Below are 17,895 nucleotides of genomic sequence, written 5' to 3'. Positions count from 1 at the left end.
ATGTTTTTCAACTGTGGCATGGGAGAAGATTCTTGAGAGTCCCTTGGACTGCAAGGAGATTCAACCAGTCCATCCAGAAGGAAATCAGTCCTGAATACTCATTGGAAGGACAGATGCTAAAGCTGACGTTCCATTACATTGGCCACCTGATGTGAAGTGCTGACTCATTAGAAAAGACCCTGTGGCTGGGAAAGATTGAAGGCAGGAGGATAAGGGGACAACAGAGGACAAGATGGTTGGATGGCATCACCAACTCAAGGGACATGAGTTTGAGCAAGCTCCGGGAGATGGTGAAGGACAGGGAAGCCTGGTGTGCTGCAGTCCATGGGGTCACAAAGAGTCAGACATGACTGAGCAACTGAACAACAACCAGAGACAGACCCAGGAAATATACATACAAAAGGATCCTTCAATGAGTGAATTATAAAACTAAGGCCCAAACCATAATATATTTCTTAAACTATAACAAATGTTGATTAAACGAGACCTTTTAAGAATATTTGGAGGCTTGGATAACTCATCATACACAAGTGTAAGTTTACTGAGCCTCAGTCCTCTCCTCCGTCTCATCTTCTTTTTCTTGGGATAAACAATGTAAGTAATGCCAGCTTGTCGAGATGCTTCAATGAGAGTGAAAGACAGGTCTCTTGAACCATATCTGCTATGCATGTAGTCTAAGATAGAATCTATATTTTCTTTCTCAGAGACAGATTCCTTAGTTTCATTTTGCTCAGTCATCCAACGCTCCAACTCCTTTGCTTTTTGAAGCATCACCTCTTTTATATTGCTTTGCATGTCATCCTGAATCCCTGATAGAACTGTGGTCTCCTCCTTTATCAACTCAACTGCAGATTTTACTCTCTTATTCATAAGGAAACAAAAAATTGAAAAATATAAAATCAATTTAGTTGCTATACATTTTAAATTAATTCAGTTATAATTCCTGTTAATGGAATTTGGTCACTATTGAAAATTTTCAAATCATCTATTCTTGATGTATTTCAAGTGAGCTTATAAGTTAACAGTGGGTTAGTTAAAGCAAAGTACAATAATTTGGTCACATGACATTTCATTAGCTATATAAAAATAACACCATAAAGTATATATGAATTGTGATTTTATATATTCTTAATTTAAAGAGAATGCTCTTTACATATCCAAATAAAGTATGTGCTCTACTTGTAGTTTAATGCAAAAAAATGGTGAGTGAAGTGGAAGTTGCTAAGTCATATCCAACTCTTTGCTACCCCATGGACTATCTAGTCCATGGAATTCTCCAGGCCAGAATACTGGAGTGGGTAGCCATTCCCTTCCCCAGGGGGGTCTTTCCAACCCAGGGATTGAACCCAGGTCTCCCACATTGCAGGTGTATTCTTTACCTGCTGAGCCACCAGAGAAGCCCAAGAATACTGAAATGGATAGCCTATCCCTTCTCCAGCAGATCCTCCCAACCCAGGAATCAAACCGGGGTCTCCTGCATTGCAGGCAGAGCAAAAATTATTAAAATGCCTCACCTTATTAAATCAATTTGTAAGTCTATTTTCAAAAGCACCTTAATAACACTGAATTCCTATACTTAGTATTCAATTATTTTCAATTTAATATTTATATGCTTACATAACAGAATTTCAACCTAATATTCATTTTATCTAATCATTAGAGAATCAACTTAATTTTCAATAATAATATTAATATTATAATACATTAATGAATAATTTATAATAATTATGCATTAGTATTTGAAACTCTAACAACATTCATTACAAATAAAAGAGAGATTAGCTCCAATCCTTTGATATAGCATTTCTTGCCTATTGAGCTACTGTCAATAAATAATTGCATTTAATTTTGCTAGTAAATAATTCATTACAGAAATATTTTTCTTAACAGTGAATATAGACCAAAATTCCAAACCCAAATAACAATTCCATACAAGCTAGTTGTATATTTTAAGATGTACTAAAATGTAATAGAGATATTGACCTTCTCTGTGACTTACTATATATACTTTCCCCATGTCAAGAAACTGTATTTAACTCAATATGGACTTAGAACAGAGAACAGAGAAATACCGACTATAGAATATATATACGTGTACATATATATATATATATATATATATATATATCAAAAAATAAACACATATGTATGTACCAAGAAAAAGTAGAACATGCCTGAAAAAAGTAAAACATAAAATTATTCTTCAAATAATTTTTCTGGCCCTTTCCCTCTTCTCCTTCTGGGACCTCTATAATGTGAATGCTATTCTGCCTGATGTACCAGAGGTCCTTTAAGGTATCCTCACTTTTTAAAATTCTTTTTTCGTTTTTCTGCCTAACAGTGATCTCTGTTGCTTTTCCCTCTTGCTTGTCCTTCATGCTTCTCCTTCATCCAGTTTGCTGTTTTAACTCTTTAAGTATATTTTTCAGTTCAGTTATAACTTGTGTTCCGTATTTTCTTATATTTTCTGTCTCTTTGCTGTTCTCACTGTGTTCATCCAATCATGTCCCAGATTTGGTGAGCATCTTTTGACCATGACATTGAACTCTTTAGGAACACATTCCTGTCTCTGCACGTGGCCTGATTCTCTGTGTTCTATACGAATGAGGCAAACCAGCACCTCTCCCAGGCTTGAAGGAGTCTTGAGTAGGAAATGATCCATGGGACCCAGAAGCACAATCTCCCCTGGCACCTGAGCCAGGTTCTCTGAGGGTGCTCCGGTAGGTGCTGTGATCACCTGCCAGTTACTGCAAGGCTGCAGCCGGCTGCAGAGAGACAGCAAGCCTTGGTGCACTTGCTCGCCCAGCCCAGCTGGGGCCCAGCTGCTGGGGCACAGGCCGGGGGAATTGGGGCGCTTGCCCTGCATGACACAGCTGTGTGACAGGGTTTGCAGAGTTTGGTACACTCACCCAACCCAGTTCCAATACACCTGCTGTAGGAGGTGTGTGCTGGACCATGCCCGTTGGCACTAACAGATTATAGGGAGAACACCAAAAATGGCACCCACCAGCTCCCTCATCAATAAACTAGAATGAGATTTAAAAATGGTGCCCACCAGCACATCTGAAGTCCCAACAGGTTTCTGCCTCTCCAGCAGCTGCTATAAGATCAATAAGTAGGTGTCCCTCACTTATGATCGATGCCTTAAAACAGTGAGCCTGGCACACCAGGGAACCAGGTCACGAGGAAGGGAGCGCTTCATGTACTCCCACCATTTCTTCCGCCTTCAGTCTCTACGCCTTTTGTAGAGCTTCCAACAGTGCTACGTTGGGACAGAACATCTGGAAGTTCACAACCTGGAGCCACTATGAGGAGGGCCCATGGAAGAATATTCCATTTTCAGCGGAAAACAAGTGGAGGTTACTAACTATGATGACTTTGCTCTTTGGGTCTGGATTTGCTGCACCTTTCTTTACAGTAAGACACCAACTGCTTAAGAAGTAATCCATGAGACAGACATGAAGAGGAGCATATTAAGAGGTGCAATCTCTGAAAAAAGGATTAAACACTCGAACTCAGCATCCTAGATATGTTTGTAAATAAACTGACAGCGTGAAACAAACTGGGAGCTCAACGCAAGTGGCAGATCAATATATAAGTGACTTGACTTATAATATACCAAGTCAAGTCAGGGTTTCCCTTGTGGCTCAGCTGGTAAAGAATCCACCTGCAATGTGGGAGACCTGGGTTCAATCCCTGGCTTGGGAAGATCTCCTGGAGAAGGGAAAGGCTACCCACTCCAGTATTTTGGCCTGGAGAACTCCAATGGGGTCGCAAAGAGTCGGACAGGACTGAGCGACTTTTCACTTTCAAGTAAAGTCAAAGTGTGATTATGAGACACTTCCAAGAGATGTGGAAAACCTTAAATTGGCACTCTTACAGAGGCTACCAAATTCTCAGTGAAATCCAAAATTTCAATCAACTCTGTAGGAATGAAGTGATCACGCTATTTTAGGAAAGCAAACAAAAAGCATAGGTGGTGATTATTACTAGAAATGTGAACATTTCCTTTCAATAACAAAAACTGAAAAATTATCGTACCTTTAATTGAGTAGACTGTGTGCTGAAATGTTTTTGGACATTTTCAAATGATGCAGCTTTTCTCAGGAAAAAAAGCTGTAAAATAGTCAAATGACAAACATACATTGATTGACTCTACATGCTATTTGGTAAACTAAAATATCAGATGACAATTGGCTAGTGATAACTGAGTAAATTCATGAAATGCAGAAATATTAATTAAAATACAGGTTCTTACTGATTTTGAAATCACTATGTTCAAACATAGGGTCAGAACTTAAAATCCATCAATTTAGTAGTAGTTCAGTATTTCAGTCGCTCAGTCATGTCTGACTCTTTGCAGCCCCATGGACTACAGCATGCCAGGCTTCCCTGTCCATCACCAACTCCCGGAGTTTATCCAAATTCATGTCCATTGACTCCAACCATCTCATCCTCTGTCATCCCCTTCTCCTCCCACCTTCGATCTTTCCCAGCAACAGGGTCTTTTCAAATGAGTCAGTTCTTCACATCAAGTGGCCAAAATACTGGAGTTTCAGCTTCAGCATCAGTCCTTCCAATGAATATTCAGGACTGATTTCCTTTCAGAGGGACTGGCTGGATCTCCTTTCTGTCTAAGGGACTCTCAAGAGTCTTCTCCAACACCACAGTTCAAAAGCATCAATTCTTTGGCACTCAGCTTTCTTTATAGTCCAACTCTCATATGCATACATGACTACTGGCAAAACCATAGCTCTGACTAAATGGATCTTTGTTGGCAAAGTAATCTCTCTGCTTTTTAATACGCTGTCTAGATTGGTCATAATTTTTCTTCCAAGGAGCAAGCATCTTTTAATTTCATGGCTGCATTCACACAAATACTACTTACCATGAGAACTATCACACTAAAAGAGTTGGGAAGTACTACCACATCAGACAGGGTGCAAAGTACAAAAAACGGACATGTTTCAGGTATGATGGTGGAAAAAGACATAAAGTAGTAACTATAATTCACAGCAGCTGTAACAATGACTGTAAGGATAGCATGAATCAGGTGTAAAGAGAGCACAGGAGAGGCGGAGGTCAGTTCAGAATGAGAAGGAACGTGGACTGACCAGCTAGAAGAGGTACCATTAGGGCCAGGCTGTGAAAGGTAGTGACATTTTCACTGTGTGACTGAGAATGGGTTGAGAACATGCCAGGCCAACGGAATAGCCTAAACAAGCACAGAGAAGTGTCTAAGTGCTGGGATGTTAGTCCCCAAGGACTCTGGTGCAAGCAGAGAACAGAGTACGTGGACGTTACATGGGAGCAGAGGCACAAGAGGTGGTAAGACAGAAAACATAGCCGAGGCCACATTACGAGGCTTAGATAAGCACTCTGACTTTGATAGGTGATGTTATTCAGTTTGTTGAGATTGAGTGGTGTAATTATACCTGTGTTTTAAGAATATTGCAAGGGGCAACAGGGAGGTTAGATTAGAAACAGCTATTAAAAACAGGAATACCTGACAGGTTAGGTACCAGTAATGCTACTACAATAGTCCATGCATTCCAAACTAGAAAGTGTTATTTATTGGTTCAATTAATTTTTATGTGATGGTCACTGTTCTAGGTGCTGTTGATAAAAAACAAGAACAATATGACATCCATATCATTCAGACTGATGAGAAATAAAATGCTCAAACACACATGAGGACAAATATTTAATAAGAAATAGTTATCTATATTAAAATAGCAAAAGTGACCTACATTAAATAGAAACATTACCCCCAAAAAATATATCACCTGACAGTATGGGGAATACAGAAAGAGGCATACAACCATATTAAACCTAGTGTAATTGACTAGAATAGGGATCTGATTTATCCCAGGTTAATAAGACTCTCTACTCTGTGGCACTCAGCATCCTAAGATATCATCAAGGGGAGTAGAGGGCTGGAGGCCTAAAGGAAAGAAAAATAAAACCATTTCCTCTTAGTCCCTCATAAGGTTCAGGATATTTATTAAGCCAGTGATATAAATTTCATACCTGTCTTCTTCCCTCAATCGCTATCTCTTTTCTCTCCAACTGTGCTTATTATATATTTTACTTAGATATACTTTAGTGACTATAAAATCATGGGCACAAGTCCAGTCACCACTTAGAGAATTCAGTGTTACTCTGTTTCATAGCCATAAACAATCCCCTCCTCTCATTTGGTAAAAAGATTCATAAACATGTTCCTTTGATCACTTAAGACCTGGGCAAGCAGTGACAAATGATGGAAAAACCAGACATTTTAGGAATTTCAGTAAAACTCACAGCAGATATCCTACTACTGATTAGTAAATAACATATTCTGAGTGTCATAAAGACAGCATATTGGAAAAAGAGGAAATATGTCCTTCACAAACATTCTGGTGAATGCACTGAGGCATTTCCCAGAATGACAAAGCGTCAAGAAATTACTTCTGAAATCACTAGAAATAATATCTAAACTGTCGGAAGACAAGGACACCAACCCATAATTCACACTAAAAATTATACTTACCCTGGAACTTTTCCTATGCTGATTTAAAGTAATGATACTTTCCTTGCTTTCAGACGCAAATTTCTCAATTAAAATTCTGCTTGTTTGTGCACTCTATGATAAAAGGTAACAGTTTTAAACTATATAGTAGAATACTTTTAATTCAGAGCCTATGATTACTGTTGCTACATACTAAAATGTTATTACCAAAACAGCAATACACAGGAAAGTATAATTCTAGAAAAAAAAAACCATAGATCAAAGTCCAGCTGCAGTCTTAGTATTTGGCTAAAACCCACAATATGGTTTTGGTGTTGGACCTTAGCCAAACTGATACTTCTACATTATTTCTGACATTCTTGGACTCAGGACAATCAATGATCCTGTGACCTCATAGAGTGTTGTTGAATCTCTTCAGCATATCAACCTCAGGATTATGAATAAAACATGCCATTTAGAGTTATTATCAATATGTGACTATTCACTGACAAATACAAGCAAACATTCTAAATATTAACTGGAATGAAAATTTCCTTAAATGCTTTAGAGTTTGAATTGTATCAGTCAGTTAGATGATATATATATTTACTGCTGCAACGTAAACTGCTGCAATAGTTATGATTATTATTAAATGTGCTACTTCTCTATCTTGTAACCAGTGATTTGGATATATAGAAACAACTCGAAGATCTAAGTTCCATAGGATTCATGGTGAAGTAAATCATGCTGCTGCTTTGTTTGATGAAATCTTTATATCTCAACTAGCATTTAAAAATTTTAAATATTTATTCTGTAGAAAATTAACTTTTAAAAGTATGATGTAATTATTACTGAGAATGAAACAGATACAGAGAAGGCAATGACTATTTTAGTTATCATCAGTATTGAATTTTTGGTCATCCTCTCTGCTGTATTTTTGGAAAACAGTTATAGCACAATGCAATGTAAAAGAATTACTGGACATTGCAGAAAGATACCTGGTCACTTTCATCATTATTCTTCAAAGATAAATTATCTGATGCACAAGTATTTTGGAATTATTTTGCCATATGCTTACACAAAATATTCAAATATGGTGGAATAGCAGCTATTACACTTTAAAAGAATGCTTTTAACAATAACAAAGACAAAAACCCTAACACTGTATTTTATATCAAAACAGCAGAACTAACAATCAATGGCTGCTTTGTAAAAAGACAATGTGGTTCATATGTTGGAACCTATCAGTATATTGCTCACACTAGCATGCTTTGAGAGGGCAATTACAGTAGTGCTTACATATATATGATGTAAACATTCTGCTCTACTACAGGAATATCGCTAAAATTAGTATGGTGCAATAAAAGCTGGGATGCAGATGGAAATGGAAACAGTTTTGCTACCTTAAAAGTCAATTATGACTTCTACTTTTAGTTATGGCAGGCTAGGTAATTCTAGGAGATCAAACCAGTCAATTCTAAAGGAAATCAGCCCTGAATATTCATTGGAAGGACTGATGCTGAAGCTCCAATACTTTGGCTATCTGATGTGAAAAGCTGACTCATTGGAAAAGACCCTGATGCTGGGAAAGATTGAGGGCAAGAGGAGAAGGGTGCAACAGAGGATGGTTGGATGGCATCACTGACTCAATGGACATGAGTTTCAGCAAACTCTGGGAGACAGTGAAGGACAGGGAAGCCTGACACACTACAGTCCATGGAGTCACCAAGAGTTGAACACAATTTAGCGACTGAACAATGAACAGCAACAAGCAATTCTTCTGAGAACTAGAAAGCATGTATTATGACAAAGATAATCTTCAAAGCATCAGAGCTAATAATATGATGAAGAGATACTGGGCAAAAAAATATAGGAAAATCAAAAAACCTGAAAAGGTAAACCCAGTATTCAAAGGTGCTTTTGTTCGCAAAATGTTTGCCAAAACAGTTGCAAATCTGAGCTTCATATTTGCAACTTTAAGGGGCAAGGATGACAGACAGGCAAGCCCAGAGTCTCCCTGAAGTATGGAAACTGATTTTATATATATATAATACACAGGTATCCAAGGCTACAAGGATATTACAGGGTTATACCCTAAGATTAGGAATGAATGGATATAAACCAACATTTGTGTAGACTTGCAGCATAGGCTCTGTATATGTTCAAAGAAACTCAAGCCTCAACCTCAATTTTACGTTGAATGATACATATCTCAGGTTCTGACAAAAAGTTTTCTCTACAGGAAGAACAGCCATCCTAGGTCTCAAATATTTACTAAAAATAATGTTCTAAATACAATGATAAACATTTAAAGACAAGTACACAAAGATACAAAACACCAGAATGTAATAGAGAAAACAGATAAATTCTAAAAAGAATATAAAACCAAATTGAAACATCCAGAAAACAAGTTAAACAGTATTATTAGACACAACTGAAGAATTTATGAACCTGAACTATAAGATAGATCAGAAGAAATTGTACAGGATCCAGTATCAAACACGTTATTAAAGGCCCAGAAAACAAAGGGCAGAATAGACAGAGGCAAAATGTGAAGAAACAGTAACTAAAAAATTTCCATAGCTGATGAAAGATATCAAACCACAGATTCAAAGATCCCAATCATTCCAAAATATAATAAATAAGAAGAAATCTACAACTAGACACACCATACTGAAATTGCATGGAAGAAAAAAGAACAGCTTAAAAGTAAAAGGGGAGAGGCAGAGAATTTATTATCAAAGGGTTCTTTGATTTGTTATCAAAGAACCTTCAGAGGGTTCATATTTAAGAATCAATTCTCAACAGCAATAGTGGACACCAGAAAACTGTGAGACATCATTTGTGTGCTAAAAATAAGTATCTGCAATAATATTATCACAAAGTAAAATACCCCTCAAGCATGAAGTAATATAAAGGCATTTAAAACAAAGAAAAAGCAGAATTTTTACCAACTGTAGACCTCCTATTTCCCTTAAAGCAAATTCTAAAAGATATATTCTAGCAGAAGGCAAAATGATTCCAGACAGAAAGGTCTGAGATGCTTGAAAAGTAGAAAGGAAAAAAGAGAGAGATAAATTCATGGGTAAAATCTAAGGATTATTGCATAAAATAAGAACAACGTCTTCTGAATTTTAAAAGATAAGGATCTAAAAATGTATCAAAGTAAGAGCACATTAAATCAAGAAAGAGTAAATGGAATAACAAGTTTTCAAATAATTGCAGTTTCCTGGAAGAGTATAAAGGTATTGATTAATATTAGATATTGATAAGTTAAACATGTATGTTCTAGGGAGACCACCATAGGAATAAGAAACAGTATACATAACTTCCAAAACAGGGATGATAAAATACAATTTATCCAAATAGTTAAAATAAAAATAAAATCAGAACATATTATACTCAGACTACTGAAATTTTTTTAAAAGGAATAACAAAAAAGACAAATTTAAGAAAAGAAATAAAAAGAATATAAAACAAACAAAAGGCAATATCTAGCTTATGAATTTGCAGGCGAAGAAGGGGACTGCAACATTTTGGCAAATTTGCTATGTAATTAGTACTAAATCTATCATTGTACAATTAAGTTTCATTTTGATCTCTGGGCTACTGCTAACAATTAAAACTTTGTAAATTCTTCATTTTATAATGGAAGTATCTGTTTTTTAGAACAATTGAGTAAATTGCTTAGTTTGTCCAAATTAATAAAAAAAAGGCAGCATTACAAAAAACAAAAATCAAATGGCAGGATAAAACAAAAAACACCAATAATCATAATATATGTAAATAGGTAACATTTGCTTTTTAAAAATGAGGCACACAGATCTTTGCATCTAAATGAATTTCCCATTCAAAGGAAACAAGAGTTTTTGAACAAAGGTCTGATTCCAGTTCTAGTGAATGGAAAGTGTCCTGGGCCCTCTTTCTGTACCAGAAAGTCCTGTTGGATCTTTGTCCTTCTGGTCACTGGTTTGAACAATCACCAAGAGCAATTTATTTTTGAACTAGCTTTGTAATGTGTCACTCCATTTTCAACAGTTCTAACCAAACTTCTTAAAATTGCTGCAATTTTTATTTCTGTTCAGACAATTCTGCCTACTCTCAATTCCTTATATTTACACTTTTATACACATAAAGACAGAAAAATATGTGTCCATGCTTTATAAACACACAGTTTAGATAACACTATACTAATATCACAGATTGCTCTATTCTGTCAGTTCAGTTAGAAGCAGATGCTGCCAATGGAGGATAAAGTGAGAAGGAGCAGTAGGCAGTGTTTGCCTTCAGGTCATGATCCAACAACTGTGGAAGGGGAAGAGAGATTTTTATTCTTAAATTGATGCGTAGATTTACAATGTTGTGTTAGTTTCAGATGTATAGCACAGTGACTCAGATACTATTGTTCAATCACTAAGCCATGTCTGACCCCATGGACTGTAGCCCACCAGGCTCCTCAGTTCATGGGATTTTTCAGGCAAGGATAATGGAGTGGGTTGCCATTTCTTTCTCCAGGGAATCTTCCCTAGCCAGAGACTGAACACATGTCTCCTGCACTGTCAGGCAGATTCTTTCTTTACCATTGAGCCACCAGAGAAGCCCATAATCATACATCAAAAACCTTACTAAAAAAAAAAATTAAATGGATGGTTTTACACTATTGTGAGTAGAGCAATTTGATGAGTAGAAAATAAAGCATCTGTACTTGAAAATAAATGGGAAAAGATCCCTGAAAAAAAAAATACTAAATTCACTTCTAGAAAATTTATTCTCGGGGAAAAAAAATTCCCCAAATATCATTAGAAATGGTAAAGAAAATAATGGAAATTTAGAAGTGGAGATTAAAACTAAAGAGAGACTATATACAAACTCTGGATATAAACTTATAAATTTCAACTGAATAGATGGCTTTTTGTAAGAATATATGTTACCAATTGACTTGAGAAAAAATATTAAGCAAGAGTAACCCAAGAATTAGAAAATAAAAGGCTTTAATTGTCAAAAATTACCTTCCCAAATAGCTCAAATGTTCCTAGACAGTGAATTCTTCCACACTTTCAAGATTATTCCTATGTTCTTTTAATTCCAGAGTATTAAAAAAATGAAATGCTAACCAATTAACTTTATAAAGCAAGAATAACCATGATAAAACTCCAACAAAAAATATCCTACATTTATGTTTCACTCATTAGAATATGTTTTTAAAAACCAATTAAAATATTGCCTAACAGAATTCAATATAATATTTAAGAATAATACATCATAATTAAGTAATGCAAGGAATGTAAAGATGTTTCAATATCAACACTGATGTTGCTGACCCCATTTCAAGCAAAGGCAGAAATGGACAGAATTTCTTTAATTTTATGTCTGACTTATCCTATTACCCTGGTTGTTCTTTCCCTGTGATTAATTTTTTTGTATTCTTTTCTCATATATGTGTTATCAGTAATCTATCTAGGATCCTATGCAAATAAAATGATTCTAAATACCATTAAAACTTTATGTACAACGATGTTCATCACAGAATTATTTTAAGAGGAAAATATAAGTAGGAAGAAGAAAAGGGGGAAAGGAGAAAAAAAGGAAGAGGAGGAAGAAGAAAAAGAACTTTTAACAATGAAAGAAAGTGGACCAAACAGTGGACAGTAATTATCTTGAGGGAGAAAAATAATAGACTCTTTTGGTTTTCCTCTCTTGATTTTTCTACTTTGAGACTCCATGGACTGCAGCCCACCAGGCTCCTCTGTCCATGGAATTCTCCAGGCAAGAATACTGGAGTGGGTTGCCATTTGCTTCTTCAGGGGATCTTCCCAACCCAGGGACTGAACCCAGGTATCCTGCATTGCAGGCAGATTCTTTACCATCTGAGCCACCAGGGAAGCCCTTTAAAATAAGCAGTGTAACATAAAATGTTAAACACCTTTAGGGAAGAAGAAAATAGACTAATAATTGTATTAGGTAGTTTTAAACTTTTTTAAACAATAACTAAAAATTCACTTTTAAAAGCAAATGAGCGAGGGGAGGAGCCAAGATGGCGGAGGAGTAGGACGGGGAGACCACTTTCTCTCCTACAAATTCATCAAAAGAATAACTGAACGCAGAGCAAACTTCGCAAAACAGCTTCTGATCGCTAGCTGAGGTCGTTGGGTGCCCAGAAAAGCAGCCCATTGTCTTCGAAAGGAGGTAGGACAAAATATAAAAGATAAAAAGTGAGACAAAGAGCTACGGACACGGAGATCCGTCCCGGGAGTCTTAGGCGGCATTGCTTGGGGTAGGGTCCGGGCCTGAGTGCCCTGATGACAATCGGAGGGAGCTTCTAGGAGTTGCCAACTTTAACTGTGGGAGACCAAAAGAGGGAGAGTAAATTAACCGGCCCGAACACACTGCCGGCCGTCCGCAGAACAAAGAGACCGAGAAAGTCCAGAGAAGAGCTCGCAGGCTGCGGACCGGCCCAGCCCCGCCGGAGGCAGGAGGCCGGGGGGAGGGGAAGGTCGCGGCGAGACCAGGGCGCAGGCACCCGACCGGCGCGGGCGGGGACTGGGGCTGGGGACGCGGAGGGCAGAAGGCGCGCGCACCCGACTGGCGCCAGCGGAAACTGAAACTGGGTCCGCGGAAGGGAGTGGGCGCGCCACACCTGGGGAGAGTGCGCCCACCAAGGCCCTGGCTGCCTGGACCGCTCTGACGGGGAAGGCACAGAGAGCAGGCGCAGCTTTTCCTTCCGTGCTTTTGTGGAACACCCGAGGGCTGAAACCTCGCGCAGCGCGGGGCGCGCTCCATATAGAGCGGCCGGGAGCCTGAGCAGCGCAGACTGAGAAAGCAGTGTCAGCCCCTCCCGGCAGCGCCAGCCCGTCCCCGTGGCGCAAGCCCCTCCCCGCAGAGCGACGGAACTAGCTACCTGAATAAGAGTCCACCTCCGCCCGGCTGTGTCAGGGCGGAAATGAGGCTCTGAAGAGACCGGCAAACAGAAGCCAAATAAACAAAGGGAACCGCTTCAGAAGGGACTGGTGCAACAGATTAAAATCCCTCTAGAAAACACTGACTACACCGGAAAGGGCCTGTAGATATCGAGAAGTGTAAGCTGGAACGAGGAGCTATCTGAAACTGAGCCAAACCCACACTGACCATAACAGCTCCAGAGAAACTCCTAGATATAATTTTACTTTTTTCTCTCTTTTTTTTTTTCCTCTTTTTTTTATTTTTTATTTTTTCTCTTTTATTTTCCTTTAAAATCCCCTATTACTCCCCCATTACTCCTTAACTTTCATTTCCATAGATTTTTATGATTTTTTTTAATTAGGGGGAAAAAATTTTTTTTTCCTTTTTTTTTTCTTTTTTCTTTTTTTCTTCTTTTTTTTCTTTCCTTTTTCTCTTCTATTTTCTATTTTTCTTTTTCTCTTATTTCTTTTAAAGTCCTCTAGTACTTCTCTACTACTCCTTAATTTTCATTTTCAATACACTATAACCTTACAAAAAAAAAAAGAAGAGAAGCCCTATTTTTAAATCGAAGATTATTCTCTCCCAATCTTGACTCTCCGTTTTCTACCTCAGAACACCTCTATTTCCTCCTTTCCCCTTCTCTTCCCAATCCGATTCTGTGAATCTTTGTAGGTGACTGGGCTACGGAGAACACTCTGGGAACAGACAGCTGCGTAGATCTGTCTCTCTCCTCTTGAGTCCCCTTTTTTCTCCTCCTGCTCATCTCTATCTCCCTCCTCCCTCTCCTCTTCTTCATGTAACTCTGTGAACCTCTCTGGGTGTCCCTAATGGGGGAGAATCTTTTCGCCATTAACCTAGAAGTTTTCTTATCAGGGCTGTATAGTTGGAGAAGTCCTTAGACTACAGGAAGAATAAAACTGAAATCCAGAGGCAGGAGACTTAAGCCCAAAACCTGAAAACACCAGAAAACTCCTGACTACATGGACTTTAAGTAATAAGTGACTGTCCAAAAGCCTTCATACCTACACTGAAACCAACCACCACCCAAGAGCCAATAAGTTTTAGAGCAAGACATACCACGCAAATTCTCCAGCAACGCAGGAACATAGCCCTGAACGTCAACATACAGGCTGCCCAAGGTCACACCTAACACATAGACCCATCTCAAAACTCATTACTGGGCACTCCATTGCTCTCCAAAGAGAAGAAATCAAGTTACACGCACCAGAACACTGATTCAAGCTTCCCTAACCAGGAAACCTTGACAAGCCAATCGTCTAACCCCACCCACTGGGTTAATCCTCCACAATAAAAAGGAACCACAGACCTCCAGAATACAGAAAGCCCACTCCAGATACAGCAATCTAAACAAGATGAAAAGGCAAAGAAATACCCAACAGGTAAAAGAACATGAAAAATGCCCACCAAGTCAAACAAAAGAGGAGGAGATAGGGAATCTACCTGAAAAAGAATTTAGAATAATGATAATAAAAATGATCCAAAATCTTGAAAACAAAATGGAGTTACAGATAAATAGCCTGGAAACAAAGATTGAAAAGATTCAAGAAATGTTTAATAAAGACCTAGAAGAAATAAAAAAGAGTCAATTAAAAATGAATAATGCAATGAATGAGATCAAAAACACTTTGGAGGGAACCAAGAGTAGAATAACGGAGGCAGAAGATAGGATAAGTGAGGTAGAAGATAAAATGATGGAAATAAATGAAGCAGAGAGGAAAAAAGAAAAAAGGATCAAAAGAAATGAGGACAACCTCAGGGACCTCTGGGACACTGTGAAACGCCCCAACATTCGAATCATAGGAGTCCCAGAAGAAGAAGACAAAAAGAAAGGCCATGAGAAAATACTCGAGGAGATAATAGCTGAAAACTTCCCTAAAATGGGGAAGGAAATAGCCACCCAAGTCCAAGAAACCCAGAGAGTCCCAAACAGGATAAACCCAAGGCGAAACACCCCAAGACACATATTAGTCAAATTAACAAAGATCAAACACAAAGAACAAATATTAAAAGCAGCAAGGGAGAAACAACAAATAATACACAAAGGGATTCCCATAAGGATAACAGCTGATCTATCAATAGAAACCCTCCAGGCCAGAAGGAAATGGCAGGACATACTGAAAGTAATGAAAGAGAATAACCTACAACCTAGATTACTGTATCCAGCAAGGATCTCATTCAGATATGAAGGAGAATTCAAAAGCTTTACAGATAAGCAAAAGCTGAGAGAATTCAGCACCACCAAACCAGCGCTTCAACAAATGCTAAAGGATCTTCTCTAGACAGGAAATGCAGAAAGGTTGTATAAACGTGAACCCAAAACAACAAAGTAAATGGCAACGGGACCACACCTATCAATAATTACCCTAAATGTAAATGGGTTGAATGCCCCAACCAAAAGACAAAGATTGGCTGAATGGATACAAAAACAAGACCCCTATATATGCTGTCTACAAGAGACCCACCTCAAAACAAGAGACACATACAGACTAAAAGTGAAGGACTGGAAAAAAATATTTCATGCAAACGGAGACCAAAAGAAAGCAGGAGTCGCAATACTCATATCAGATAAAATAGACTTTCAAATAAAGGATGTGAAAAGAGACAAAGAAGGACACTACATAATGATCAAAGGATCAATCCAAGAAGAAGATATAACAATTATAAATATATATGCACCCAACATAGGAGCACCGCAATATGTGCGGCAAACACTAACGAGTATGAAAGAGGAAATTAATAGTAACACAATAATAGTGGGAGACTTTAATACCCCACTCACAACTATGGATAGATCAACTAAACAGAAAATTAACAAGGAAACACAAACCTTAAATGACACAATGGACCACCTAGACCTAATTGATATCTATAGGACATTTCACCCCAAAACAATCAACTTCACCTTTTTCTCAAGTGCACACGGAACATTCCCCAGAATAGATCACATCCTGGGCCATAAATCTGGTCTTGGAAAATTCAAAAAAATTGAAATCATTCCAGTCATCTTTTCTGACCACAGTGCAGTAAGATTAGATCTCAATTACAGGAAAAAAATTGTTAAAACTTCAAACATATGGAGGCTAAATAACACGCTTCTGAATAACCAACAAATCATAGAAGAAATCAAAAAAGAAATCAAAATATGTATAGAAATGAATGAAAATGAAAACACAACAACCCAAAACCTATGGGACACTGTAAAAGCAGTGCTAAGGGGAAGGTTCATAGCATTACAGGCTTACATCAAGAAACAAGAAAAAAACCAAATAAATAACCTAACTCTACACCTAAAGCAATTAGAGAAGGAAGAAATGAAGAACCCCAGAGTTAGCAGAAGGAAAGAAATCTTAAAAATTAGGGCAGAAATAAATGCAAAAGAAACTAAAGAGACCATAGCAAAAATCAACAAAGCTAAAAGCTGGTTTTTTGAAAAAATAAACAAAATTGACAAACCATTAGCAAGACTCATTAAGAAACAGAGAGAAGAACCAAATTAACAAAATTAGAAATGAAAATGGAGAGATCACAACAGACAACACTGAAATACAAAGGATCATAAGAGACTACTACCAGCAGCTCTATGCCAATAAAATGGACAACTTGGATGAAATGGACAAATTCTTAGAAAAGTATAACTTTCCAAAACTGAACCAGGAAGAAATAGAAGATCTTAACAGACCCATCACAAGCAAGGAAATCGAAACTGTCATCAAAAATCTTCCAGCAAACAAAAGCCCGGGACCAGATGGCTTCACAGCTGAATTCTACCAAAAATTTAGAGAAGAGCTAACACCTATCTTACTCAAACTCTTCCAGAAAATTGCAGATGAAGGTAAGCTTCCAAACTCATTCTATGAGGCCACCATCACCCTAATTCCAAAACCAGACAAAGATGCCACAAAAAAAGAAAACTACAGGCCAATATCACTGATGAACATAGATGCAAAAATCCTTAACAAAATTCTAGCACACAGAATCCAACAACATATTAAAAAAATCATACACCATGACCAAGTGGGCTTTATCCCAGGAATGCAAGGATTCTTTAATATCCACAAATCAATCAATGTAATACACCACATTAACAAATTGAAAGATAAAAACCATATGATTATCTCAATAGATGCAGAGAAAGCCTTTGACAAAATTCAACACTCATTTATGATTAAAACTCTCCAAAAAGCAGGAATAGAAGGAACATACCTCAACATAATAAAAGCTATATATGACAAACCCACAGCAAGCATCACCCTCAATGGTGAAAAATTGAAAGCATTTCCCCTGAAATCAGGAACAAGACAAGAGTGCCCACTCTCACCACTACTACTCAACATAGTGTTGGAAGTTCTGGCCACAGCAATCAGAGCAGAAAAAGAAGTAAAAGGAATCCAGATAGGAAAAGAAGAAGTGAAACTCTCACTGTTTGCAGATGACATGATCCTCTA

General features: G+C 37.7%; 2 protein-coding genes across 2 annotated transcripts in view; one reads left to right on the top strand and one right to left on the bottom strand.

The window, feature by feature from the left end:
• TTC6 (tetratricopeptide repeat domain 6) overlaps positions 1-17,895 on the bottom strand; it is a 186,000-nt gene that overhangs the window by 74,014 nt on the left and 94,091 nt on the right. Inside the window, 3 exon segments of the mRNA XM_061159674.1 lie at positions 488-861; positions 4,042-4,116; positions 6,533-6,625. Coding sequence (XP_061015657.1) covers positions 488-861; positions 4,042-4,116; positions 6,533-6,625 — 542 coding nt within the window.
• Positions 3,045-3,444, top strand: LOC133068441 (cytochrome c oxidase subunit 7C, mitochondrial-like). The gene is made up of 2 exons (XM_061159667.1): positions 3,045-3,115; positions 3,231-3,444. Exons 1-2 carry the CDS (start codon positions 3,045-3,047, stop codon positions 3,442-3,444), a joined length of 285 nt encoding a protein of 94 aa, XP_061015650.1.

This window comes from Dama dama, chromosome 13 (assembly GCF_033118175.1).
Source record: "Dama dama isolate Ldn47 chromosome 13, ASM3311817v1, whole genome shotgun sequence".
NCBI classification, from domain to species: domain Eukaryota; kingdom Metazoa; phylum Chordata; class Mammalia; order Artiodactyla; family Cervidae; genus Dama; species Dama dama.
This window is presented reverse-complemented; position numbering and strand designations above follow the sequence as displayed.

What these genes read in the sequence shown, in the direction of transcription:
- LOC133068441 (XM_061159667.1), top strand. Translation starts at nt 3,045, where the DNA reads ATGGTGCCCACCAGCACATCTGAAGTCCCAACAGGTTTCTGCCTCTCC. An exon ending in AGCTGCTATAAGATCAATAA is followed by an intron (nt 3,116 to 3,230) that starts GTAGGTGTCCCT and finishes TTCCGCCTTCAG; the next exon opens with TCTCTACGCCTTTTGTAGAG.